Raw genomic sequence first — 12,811 nt, 5'->3', positions numbered from 1 at the left:
CAGTTGTAGGGGAAGGAGTAGAAGAAAAGGTCACAAGAGAATATGAGCTTGGGAAACAGGAAGAGAGAAGAGAACATTAATTGAGTTCTGTAATAAATTTCTGCTAGTAATAGTGAATACACTGTTCAAGAATCACAAGAGGAGGACATATACTTGGCAAAGGCTGGTGATATAGGAAGATTTCAATTAGATTACATCATGGTCAGACAGAGATTCTGTAATCAGACACTGGATTGAAAGGCTTACCCAGGTGCAGGTATACACTCAGATTACAATTTAGTAGTGATTAAGAGATTAGTCAGGAAGAATCAATATGCAAAGAAGAGGGTTATGGAAGTACTAAAGAATGCCGAAACATGCTTGAAGTTCTCTTAGGTTGTAGATACAGGGATGAGGAATAGCTCAGCAGGCAGTACAGTTGAAGAGGAATGGTCATCTCTAAAAATGGGCAATCACAGAAGTTGGAAAGAAAAACATAAGTACAAAGAAAGTAACTGTGAAGAAACCATTGGTAACAGAAGAAATACTTCAGTTGATCGATGAAAGAAGGAAGTACAGAAATGTTCAGGGAAATTCAGGAATACAGATATACAAGTCGCTGAAGAATGAAATGAATAGGAAGTGCAGGAAAGCTAAGACAAAGTGGATGCATGAAAACTGTAAAGGAATCGAAAAAGAAATGACTGTTGGAAGGACTAAGTCAGCATGTAGGAAAGTTAAAACGACCTTTGGTGAAATTATAAGCAAGGGCAGTAATATTAAGAATGCAACAGGAATTCCACAGTTAAATACAGAGGAGAGAGAAGATAGGTGGAAAAAGTATGTTGAAGGCCTCTATGAGGGGGAAGATTTGTCTGATGTGCAAGAAGAAGAAACAGGAGTGGATTTAGTTGAGATAGGGGATCCAGTATTAAATAGGGGATCCAGTATTAAAATCAGAATATAAGAGAGGGCTTAAGATCAAATAAGGTAGATGGGATAGATAACTTTCATCACAGTTTCTAAAATCATTGAGGGAAGTAGCAGCAAAACTACTACTCATTTTGGTGTGTAGAATGTATGAGTTTGGCATCATACCATCTGACTTTCAGAAAAATATCAACCACACAATTCCAAAGACTGCAAGAGCTGACAAGTGCAAGAATCATCACACAATCAGCTTAACATCTCATGCATCCAAGATGCTGACAAGAATAGTATACAGAAGTTTAAATGTTAGGAACGATTTTCTCAAGGTCCAGAATGAATTTTTCACTCTGCAGTAGAGTGTAGACTGATATGAAACTTCCTGCCAGATTGAAACTATGTGCCAGACCACGACTCAAACTCGGGACCTTAGCCTTTCGTGGGCAAATGGTCTACCAACTGCGCTACCCAAGTGTGACTAAAGACCATTCTCACAACATTATTTCTCAAGGTATTTGTTTGGATTATAGCCTTGTAAAAAAGTGAAATGTAGACAACAAGCAGTTCAGACAAGAAGAGAATAGAAACTTTCGAAATGTGGTGCTACAGAAAAATGGTGAAGTTCTGATGGGTAGATTACTAACGAGGAGGTAATGAATTGAACTCAGTAGAAAAGAAATTTAAGGGACAACTTGATTAGAAGATGGTGTCTGCTGATAGGAAACATCCAGAGGTATTAAGGAATTGTCAGTTTGGAAATGGAAAGAAGAGTGGGATTTCAAAATTGAAGGCTGGACTACAGCACTGATACAGAGCTGAAGAGATTTTGACAGGAAAGACAAACATGGAATGCTGCATCACATCAGTCTTCAGATTAAAGACGACAACAACCACCACCACCACCACCACCACCACCAACAACAACAACAACATGATGTCATTTGACACATTAATTTGGCTTTTGGCATAACATTCAGATGTTACCAGAACACAAAAATGAGAAAGAAAAGACAGAAATTTATTCACTTGTATGAGCAGGAGTGTGGATGGGTGCACAACTTATTTATTGAATTTGTTTTGAAGAGATGCTAGAATTGGTATTTATTACTATTATTCTTATTTTATACTTGGTGATGTGAAGGAATAAACCAGATGAAATCTGTATTCTATTTAAGTAGACAGTGTTTCACTTCTGTCATTAAAGTTAATCTCTCTGAGTCACTGAAGTAGTACAGGTCTCTATTTTAAAAAAGACAAAAGCAAAAGTAACACAATTCCCTTAACAGTGGTAAAAAAAATAGGGCAGACAAAATAAAAGCTTTTATAAATCTCTCTCTGACAAGATTGACAGTTCAATCCTGTGATCATCCTCAGTTGTGTAGGCAATGTCTCAGACATTTGGTTTTTTTTGTCATGATGCCTATCAATTGGCCAGAACACGTCACATCCATAAGGCTGAAATATGTCTACCACAATTTGGAATTGTTGCTTTGGTATATGCACTCTTCCACACAGGCCATAAGGATTTCAGAAAAAAATTCTGCTTGGCAGTATCATTTTGCACATGTAAAAACAACTATGGTTTCATCATTACTTGAGGAGGAAATGATCAATGGTGGAGGCAGGCACTCAGTATAGTTGTAATAGTCATAAATTTTAGTTTATCTCTGTTTTAGTCTACTAAGTAGTACGGTGTATTTAAATAACGTGATCAATGGCTGAAGGGGTGAAGCAACAATATGCCAACTATGGTTTATTGCTGCCGCCAGGATAAAGACTGCACTGTCTCACATCTTATGGGTAATATTGTATGCAACTCTCAGCTTCATACTCAGAAGAATGGAAAAGAAAAATTGAGTTTATGTTAGATGATAATCAGTTTGGTTTCAGGGAAGGTAAAGGCACCAGATAGGCAATTCAGATGTTGCAGTTGATAATGGAAGCAAGAGTAAAGAAAAATCAAGAAACATTCATCAGCTTTGTCAACCTGTAAAAGCATTTGACAATGTAAAATGGTGCAGGAGGTTCGAAATCCTCAGAAAAGTAGGTGTAAATTATAGAGAGAGATCAATAATATACAATATGTACAAGAGCCAAGAGGGAATAATGAGAGTGGATGACCAAGAACCAAGTGTTAGGATTAAAAAGGGTGTGAGACAGGGATGTAGTCTTTTGCCCCTACTGTTCAATCTGTACATCAAAGAAGCAATAATGGAAATAGGTTCAGGAGTGGAATTAAAATTCAAGGTGAAAGGATATCAATGATAAGATTCGTTGATGACATTGCTATCCTGAGAGAAAGGGAAGAAGAATTACATGATCTGTTGAATGGAATGAACAGTCTAATGAGTGCAGAATATGGATTGAGAGTTAATCGAAAAAAGACGAAAATGATGAGAAGTAGCAGAAATGAGAACAGTGAGAAACTTAACTTAGGATTGATGGCCACTGATCATCTCATGAAGAATGGAGTTCTCAGCAAGAGCCAATTTGGCTTTCAAAAGGGCCATTCAACAGAAGACGCAGTCTACGCACTTGCAAATGAAGTCCTAGAAACCCTTAATGAAAAATGCTAGCACTTGGTGTTTTCTGTGATTTATCCAAAGCGTTTGACTGTGTTCATCACCAGATTCTCTTGCAAAAACCAAAATTAGTAGGAATAAGTGGTGTTGCAGGCAATTGGCTACAGTCGTACCTCCAAGACAGAAAACAAAAAGTTGTCTTGAATAGCTCGGGTCGAGTATGTGACACTTCCTCAGATTCTGAATGGAGTTCCATTGCATGTGGACTGCCTCAGGGCTCAATTCTTGGGCCACTATTATTCCTGATTTTTATAAATGATCTACCATCATGTACAAGCCTGCCGTGTAAATTTACATTATTTGCTGATGATACCACAATTTTTATGAGCAGTAGAACAGACAACAATCTTGAGGAACTCATTAATCACATACTCTCAGATGTGGTTAATTGGTTCAAGGTCAATGGTCTCTCATTAAATTCCAGTAAGACCAGCTTTATTCAATTCTGTACAAAAACAGAAAAAGAGAGAGAGATAAGTGTGAGATGTGGTAATCAACCAATAGTTAGAATGGAAACAACAAAATTTCTTGGAGTGCACATTGACAAGAAAATGAACTGGTCTTCACATATTATTGATCTCTGTAAGAGGCTTAGCTCTGCTACCTATGCTTTACGGATTGTCACTACATGTGTTGAACCTAACACTGCAAAAGTGGCATACTATGGCGATTTTCATTCTCTCATTGAGTACGGAATTATTTTTTGGGCCAACCAGCCATTAGCAAGGAAAGTGTTCATTGCACAGAAGCGAGCTTTAAGAATTATATGTGGATTGCGCCCAAGAGACTCGTGTAGAAATAGTTTTCGTAATCTTAAAATATACACAACTACATGCCAATATATTTTCTCTCTCATGTGTTTTGTTTGTAAAAATATACAGATATTTCAACCAAACAGTAATTATCATGAGCATAACACACGGAGGAAGAATGACATACACAGTGAACTCAGAAATTTGAGCTTGGCACAAAAGGGTATCCACTACACTGGAGCAAAACTCTTCAATGCTCTTCCTCCCGAAATAAAGACAAAAATTCATAACAAGAGTGAGTTTAAGAATGCACTAAAAATATTTCTGCTAGAAAAAGCTTTTTACAGTCTAGATGAATTTTTAACTAAATAAATTGTAATATTTTAATATTATATAATACAAGTTGACATAATGCCACTAAGAATTTTATTTAACCTGAGCTCTGCATCTGTGTGTGCTCTGTATCTGTTTTCTGTAGTGTTTTAATGATTCTAAGAAAATATGTATTTTCTTTTTCTGTATTGCTGCCCAAACAATTTACTGTATAAATTTTTATATAATTATGTACTCAAATTTCTGTATATGTTATAAGATTATCAGATTGTATTTGTAAAAAACTGACTCGTTCCACGTCCTTGTGTATCCAACACAGTTGGACCTATGGAACATGAAATAAATCAAATCAATTCAAAGTAACCAATGACGGATGGGGCAAGGAGGACATTAAAAGCAGATTAGCACTGGCAAAAAAGGCATTCCTAGCCAAGAGAAGACTATTAGTATCTAACATAAATCTTAATTTGAGGAAGAAATTTCTGAGAATGTACATGTGGAGCATACCATTGTGTGGTAGTGATACATGGACTGTGGGAAAACCAGAACAGAAGAGAATCAAAGCATTTGAGATGTGGTGCTACAGACAAATGTTCAAATTTAGGTGGAGTGATAAGGTAAGGAATAAGGAGGTTTTGTGCAGAATTGGAGAGAAAAGGAATATGTGGAAAACACTGACAAGGAGAAGGGACAGGATGTTAGGACATCTGTTAAGACATTAGGGAACGACTTCCATGGTACTAGATGGAGCTATACAGGACAAAAACAGAGGAAGACAGAGATTGGAATACATCTAACAAGTAATTGAGGACGTAGGTTGCAAGTGCTACTCTGAGATGATGAGGTTGGCACAGTAGAGAAATTCGTGGCAGGTCACATCAAACCAGTCAGGAGACTGATGATTCAAACAAAAAAAGGAAAAATAAATAAAACAAACTTGAGGACAATATTATAGAAAGAGATGAGAAAGTTGCTGAAGATGAGGTGGGATATATGATACTATGAGAAGAATTAGGCAGCGCACTGAAAGACCAAAGTGGAAACAAGGTCCCCTGGAGTAGATGATATGCCTCCTAAATTCCACCTAGTGTGCAAGATATATGAGACAGCTAAAAACCCTCTGACTTAAATAAGAATGTAATAATTCTAATTCCAAAGTAATCAGGTGCTGACAGGTGTGAATATCACTGAACCATCAGCTTAAAAAGTCATGACTGCAAAACACTAACACAAATTATTTAGAGAAGAAGGGAATGACTGGCAGATGCCAACCTCAGAAAGATCAGTTTGGGTTCTGGAGAAATGTGTGAATACACGAGGTAATACTGATCCCAAGTCTTACCTTATCTGCTTTTATAGCATCTGAAGACTTAGAGAGAGCTTTTGAAAATTGGACAGGAGCATATTCTTTGAAATTTTGAAGGGATAAAATACAGAGAGTTAAAGGCTATTTACAACTTGTACAGAAACCAGACTGCAGTTATAAACAGTCAAAGAACATGAAAGGGAAACAGTGGTTCAAAAGGGAATGAGACAGGGTTGTAGACTCCAGTGTTATTCAATCGGTACACTGAGCAAGCAATAAAGGAAACCAAAGAGAATTAAGACCTTTGATGTTTGCCAATGACATAGTAATCCTGCCAGACATAATAAAGGATTTGGAAGAGCAACTGAACGGAATGGGTAAAAATGCACTTCTGGTGTCCATGGCTGTTGAGCTGCACGCCAATGTTGTTAACAACTTACTTGTTGAGTGAGGGGAGCTCAAAAGGAAAAAGCATAATTCGGTTGTCAGTAGCCAATCAGAAAGGTCCGTCATAACTTCCTACAATTCATAAATAAAATTAGCTGGTATTTTGTTCCACTAGATTAGAATTTAACCACATCATCGAAATTTTCAACAAAATCAGAAATATAAGTAGGTTACTGTAATGATGAATGTCGCACATCAGTCTAATGCAGCAATTATATTTTTGTTTTGAGACTCATTGGCTTTGCCAACTCACAAGCAGTTTATTGTTCTCTAACTAACTAGGCCTTGGGCTATGTTACTGGTCAGTCCGTCAGCGCATCCTGTTTTTCTAATCAGCAAATAAATCAGTAACCAACCATAAAATTCGTGATAAGCAGATCAATACATGTTATTCTGGCATCTTCCATGTCGAAAACAAATGTAACAAATTCATATCTTCTTCCAAAGGAAATTATAAGATTCAGGCACTCTCAGCATACACTGTCAGTCAATTGGCTACGACCAGTCTCACTGAAATGACAACATCTGCATGCGATGCAAGAGCCAACAACAACATAAGCGCATTTTAGTCTGGACAGTGTCTTGAAAAGAGATTATAAGCTGAACACTAAAAATGAGTTACTCAAGAATATTATTCCATACAATATTATTGAAAGAAAATATGCAAAATGTGTCAACTTACTGATTTCTCTCTCTTCAAGATTTGCAATGACTCTAAATGAAAATGTGGGAGAACTAAGTTTATTAAAAGGTTCCAAAATGTGCTTTTTTTCAGCTTAAATTCTCGTCAATGTAGACTCCCAAAAATTTTGAAGTATCTACCCTCTTTATTATTCCCTCACCACATGTTACACTTATCACTGGTATAAAGCCCCTAGATGTGCAGAACAGGATATGTTGTGTCTTTTTAAAACTGATGGTGAGACCATTCATTCAAAGAAAATCAGTCAATGATACTTTGTTTACGATTTCTGCTGTTTCTGTATGTACAATGCTTGGCCTGATTACAATATTACTGTCACTTACAAAAAAGAACTAATTCTTCTTCTTGTACATTAGAAGATCACTTACATATATGAGGAAAAACCGTGGACCTAACATTGAGCCTTGGCGATTTCTCTGCAGTCAGAATAATGTCCCCAGACTATATTGGCTGAATTACTAAGTACAGCTTCCTGCATTCTTTTTGTTAGATGTGATATTATCAGCTGACTGGCTACACCATCAATCCCATATAACTTCAATTTATCTAGAAGAATACTGTGATTCACACAGTCAAATGCCTTACATAAGTCACAGAAAATATCAGCTGTCATTATTTTATTATCGAGTGCTTGTAGAATCAGGCGAGTGAACATTTAAATACCATTATCTATACAGCAACCCTTCTGAAACCTCAAATGTGATTTGCTGATGATATTGTTGCTAAGGTGATATACTACTCTAGAATACACCACCTTCTCAAAAATTTTGGAAAATAATGTGTGTAGTATATCAGTTTTACTGTATTTGGGTGGCAAAGTAAGTAACTGTAGGTGAGGTAGAGAGGATACAAATGTACACTGTCTACAGCAGTGAAAGCATTTCTGAAATGGAGAATATTGTCAATGGCTAATTTAAATTTACATATTAAGAAGCTTTTCCGAAGCTATCTGTCTGGGAAAAAAGAAAAAAAAAAACAGCTGTGGTGCTGTAGAAGGATGCTGAAGATTAGATGGGAAAGTTGAATAATTAATGAGGAGACATTGAACCTATTTTTTTTTTTTTTTTTTTTTTTTTTTTTTTTTTTTTTTTTTTTTTTTTTGGGTGTGGGGGGGGGGGGGGAGGTGGTAAAGGCACAATTAGACTTAAAAAGGGATCAACTGACAGGACACTTCCTGAGGCATCAAGGAATAATTAATTTGTTAACAGAGGAAAGTGAAGGCGGGTAAAAACTGTAAACGGATGGCTAGGTATAAATGTGGTGACAGAAGAGATGTAGCTTGCACAGAATGGACGTGTGGAGAGCTGCATCAAACCAATCTATGGACTGAAGACCTTGACCACGACCACCACCACACTTAACAACAGGAAGGTCCACATGCATAAGATATACACTCAAAGATGTAATCAATACCACAGATAAAGAAGAAATCAGCTTGTTACGAGATGTAGACCTAAGTAGGGTTCAGACTGAAATTTTCTACTCTGGTATTCTATCATAGGTTGCTAGTAGACACTGGGCGGGAAATTTAAAACCTCAATATATTCTTCCTTGTCACTTAGTTTATCAGAATATTGTGCCTCAGGAACGTGAATTCCAAATAATTCTAATGTTTATATTTAACAAGTTCTGACTTTGCCAACAGGCCTATATAGGCAACTGATAGTTCAGTTATAAAAACACTTTGTTTGAAGTATTGCAAAAAAAAAAAAAAAACAACAGGGGAATAATTTAAAATGTGTAGGAGTTGTTTTTCTTCTTTTTTATATACATATACAAAGTACTGTACAAGTAAGTCCCACAATTTTCATGTGAGTAGATAAGAAGTAGCATTATTTACTAGTATACTTAATCAAAGTAACCTGTAGTGACTGCTTCTGTCTATGAACCACTCCACATCCCTGTCTCCCCTTTGAAATGAATCTCTCTCTCTCTCATTGCATCAGACCACAGACAACAAATACAGTAAAGTACTTTGTTAACTTGGGTACTGTGTTAAAAATATACCATGCATCTGCGGCCCAAAACTGTTTGACTGTAATTAAAAAAATCAAATGAGAGTAAACATTATTAGGCAACCTATTAAATTCTTACCTCATCGTGGGGAAAATCGTAATGCTTGAACATAAATTGACCAAAAGGGAGCGGTATGAAGAGAAAGAGCGTTATAAGAAATATGCAACCAACGACGACACCAATTGCTTCTGGTCTGTAAATAAACAAACATTCATTACAATTTTTTGTGTGTTGATTGTTGTTGGCACAGTGGTTTCAAAATATACGCCAATCACTTACATCTTCTCCTTTTTTCTTTTACTCATATCAATGCCATAAAGGTTTGCTTTAATAAAAGTCTCCTTAATTTTAGGAATTATCCTAAGACAGCAAAAATACGAGGCAACAGACATCACAGCGTTTAAAGCAAGTGGATACATTTTGCCGGTAAAGTCTCAACGGAATGCGTCAACAAAATTTTACGTAGAGGATACTTCTATCGAAATGTAGTCAGTGCAGCTGTTAAGGGTGATAACGGAAAGATAGATGACATGTTCGTGCATTCGTGTACAAAACGTAGCGTGTATAAAATTGTGTTTATATCATCAAATCAGGTTATACGTCACGCCCACGAGGTCTGGCGTGTAGCCAACATTCCACGCTCATTATTTACGTGCAAGAAAATTCTTGCATGTAATGGCTGGTACTCTATTATTATATTTAACATGAATAGGTTTATTACGTATAAAAAATACGCAATTTCATTAACTCTGGTTTAATTTTTGCAACACAGCTCTTCCACTTTTCAGATCACTGAGCAAGGAGTGTATTGCTATTTGCTATTGTTAACAAATGAACAACGAGAAGCGTAGGAGCGCAGTTCGCAATAGTATTGAAATGTTGTGATTTTATTGAAGTTTTGGTGATTCCACGTATATGTCAAATGGAATTGGAGCTAACCACGTGTTCTGATGTCCTACGATATAATTTATAATAATCATTTTCGTATTTTCAACCACGTATTGTTTATGGTAGCTGAAAACAATGACAAAAGGGTCTACAGTACAATAAATGATACGTGTTGGATTCTCGTAAAAAAGGGAACTTTATGCACTTTCATTAATTAATTAATGAATCAATCAAATAGCACTGCTGCAAGATATCAAATTCTGTGTACCAAAATAGCCCTTCCACAGAGGCTTTGTATTGTAGATTTTTGTGCGCATTGCATGTAAACAAGCAAAATAAAGTGTTTATACATTAATGGAGTGGACACTATTCAGCGTCGCAGTTATTGCGGGACTGTTATCATATTCTTGTAAGTGCACGCAGACTTATCGTAGAACGTTGAGACATGAGTTGTATAATGATACACGCAAGGTACCCAGTTTAACTTGAAATGCAGTCCTCGAGCTGTCTACAGCACATTGCACCCTTTTCGTTTAACGGTTTCATTCCTGACTATGGGCCTTGTGTTGCGTCTAAAAATAATTGTGTGTATGTATATTGACAACACCAGTTTTACAGAGAAGTAGAATTTTCAGTTTCCTTTTTAATTATGATGCTGTTACATTGGTCCATTCCTAATGATAGGTTATGTTATTTTCAAGTAATAACATCACATCCACCTCATAGATCAGAAGTAAATTATTTCACAACAGCTCCGGAAAACTTTATTTGGGAGTACTACATCATCCAGAGTTTTGTATTTATACATCTATCCTCTGCCTATTGCTTGTTCTGGTTGTATCACCTTATATTTATTCTTTGTTCTGTAGTGGCTGTGTGTGTCAGTTGAACTGATGCATAACTGGCTGGAAAGTCACCATTTGTAAACTTTAATTTTGTTTTCCTCTGAAGTAGTATAAGTAATGAAGATGTGCGAAGTTTTTGACCAGCTTGAATAATTCTGCATAGCAAATCTGCAAATGAAAGTTGAAGTTGATAGTGTGACAGCCATTCATAACTTTTGTCATTTCCATAACTTCACTCATGCATTCTAAAATGATTGAGTTCTTTATCTCGCCATAATGTCTGCGTGTACAAATACACCCCCAAACCACTGTACAGCGCATCGTGGAAGACATCTCTTACTAATATTTATAAATTCCTATCTTATTCCATTCATATATTGAGTGAGGTGTAATTGACTGATTGTCTATCTGTCTCTGTACAACTGTAATCTCTCCTCTAGTTCTCATGATCCTTCTGTTACATTTTTGTACTTCCTGTAGGGTCATTCCATGTCAAGCCATCTCAACTGCTATCTCAGATTTGGGTGAAATGTGGCTTATTTGTTCTCCCTACAGCAGTAAGTGACTATACTTAATGTCAGCATTTTATCTCACTCCATTTTCGTGTTAATTATAGCTTTTCAGAGAGAGGGATCTATGAAATTTATTACACAGTGATGGTGCAAAATGACACTTTCAAATGCTTTGAAAGTTAATTAAATTATTTTGAAACTTCATGACAGATAAAACTGTGTGCCATATTGGACTCTTAAAGTTTAGACCTTTGACGTTTGTGGGCAAGTGCTCTAGTGACTTAACTAGCCAAGCAAACCTCTCAACTCGTTCTCACCACTACTTCTGCGAGTACCTCTTCTACTTGCAGCTCAGTTGGTAGAGCACATGCTTGTGAAAGGCAAATCACAGTCTGTCAAACCAGGGCACACACTGCTGCAGAGTAAAAATTCATTCTGGATGCATTTTTTCATTTGTCACCCAATCTGTATGAAATTTGTTGGTTGTATAATCTAAACCATAAGGATTTTAAACAAAATTATCTAATGTATTTAACTGAACTCGTCAAGATGGCGAACTTGGCCTACTTCATTTTGTGTGTGGGAAGAAGATGAAGAAGAATGCTCATCACTACATTGAATTTCACACAAAGTGGAGGAGATAATCCTCAAAATACTTTTCCAAAATCATAGGGTGCGTAGTGCAGAAATAAAATTAGTAAGGTTTTCATGCCTTTGTGGTGATTTTTCCTGCTGCCTATATTGGAAATTTTATATCAGTTTTCATTCATTTACATAATCCTTTATTGCACAAATATTTGTAGAAATACGAAGTTGTTTAGGCTTTTGTGGCCATTTGTTGATGTACTGCCTATAGGTTTTTGTCTTGGGAGCTTTATACAGTGTTGAATGGTTTTTCTGACACAATTAGCTGCCATTGTTAAAGGTTCACCTTCCAGTCTGCCATCAGCAGTGGAATGTGAACTTCTTATAATGACAGCCTCTGCCAGTACTGCTAGTCAAATGTCAGAAAAATTGCTAAAAGAATGTTGACCGAAGATCCCAATATTTGTAAAAATAACTTTTGGATTTTTTTTGTGTTTTCAGTGTTGTTATCCTTCTTAAAAAATAATACTTTGTTTTAAAATCAAAGAAGAGATGACAACAGTCATGCTTCCTTCTTCATTATTTCAGCACAAGAAATTTCCTGGAGAGCAGTAAATTCATTAACTTTATTATGAATACTTTGAGTATATACTGATAAAATTTTGACACTTGAAATGCCTTTACTCTCAACACGATCTTACTCATCTTTCTACTTATCGGCTTGCGAGTGTTCCATCAGAGCATATCAAACACCTGCCTAACTTTAAAAAAAGTGCACTCCACAGGTATTCTGCTATCAGAGTAGCTGTTTGCTGCATGTAGTGCACATTGACCTCTCGGAGGGGGGGGGGGGGGGATTCTACTAATCCTCACCCAATAAGGCAGATCTAGAAATTTGCAGCCGAGACTGTCAGAGTGAACAAAGCTTCTTATGAA

At 36.4% G+C, this 12,811-nt stretch overlaps 2 protein-coding genes across 5 annotated transcripts in view; one reads left to right on the top strand and one right to left on the bottom strand.

Annotated features, from left to right (window-relative positions):
- Positions 1-9,802, bottom strand: part of LOC126452533 (UDP-N-acetylglucosamine--dolichyl-phosphate N-acetylglucosaminephosphotransferase-like) — a 136,903-nt gene extending 127,101 nt beyond the window's left edge. Inside the window, exons 1-2 of the mRNA XM_050091094.1 lie at positions 9,325-9,802; positions 9,124-9,238 (exon numbers count right to left, since the gene is read on the bottom strand). Of these exons, the coding sequence (XP_049947051.1) occupies positions 9,124-9,238; positions 9,325-9,464 (255 nt within the window). The 5' untranslated portion in view covers positions 9,465-9,802. The remainder of the gene's footprint in view (positions 1-9,123; positions 9,239-9,324) is intronic.
- An 88-nt stretch (positions 9,803-9,890) lies between these two features.
- The window catches only part of LOC126452531 (UDP-GalNAc:beta-1,3-N-acetylgalactosaminyltransferase 2-like), a 150,218-nt gene continuing 147,297 nt past the window's right edge, over positions 9,891-12,811 (top strand). For 3 of the 4 annotated variants that reach the window (XM_050091092.1, XM_050091090.1, XM_050091093.1), the window contains exon 1: positions 9,891-10,342. In XM_050091092.1, coding sequence (XP_049947049.1) covers positions 10,288-10,342 — 55 coding nt within the window. In that variant the 5' untranslated portion in view covers positions 9,891-10,287. Of the gene's footprint in view, positions 10,343-10,417; positions 10,522-12,811 lie in introns of those variants that run through there. The other variant, XM_050091091.1, reaches the window with a different exon arrangement.

This window comes from Schistocerca serialis, unplaced genomic scaffold (genome assembly GCF_023864345.2).
Source record: "Schistocerca serialis cubense isolate TAMUIC-IGC-003099 unplaced genomic scaffold, iqSchSeri2.2 HiC_scaffold_897, whole genome shotgun sequence".
Lineage (NCBI taxonomy): Eukaryota > Metazoa > Arthropoda > Insecta > Orthoptera > Acrididae > Schistocerca > Schistocerca serialis.
The sequence above is the reverse complement of the archived record's forward strand: the minus strand, read 5'-3'. Positions and strand labels throughout refer to the sequence as shown.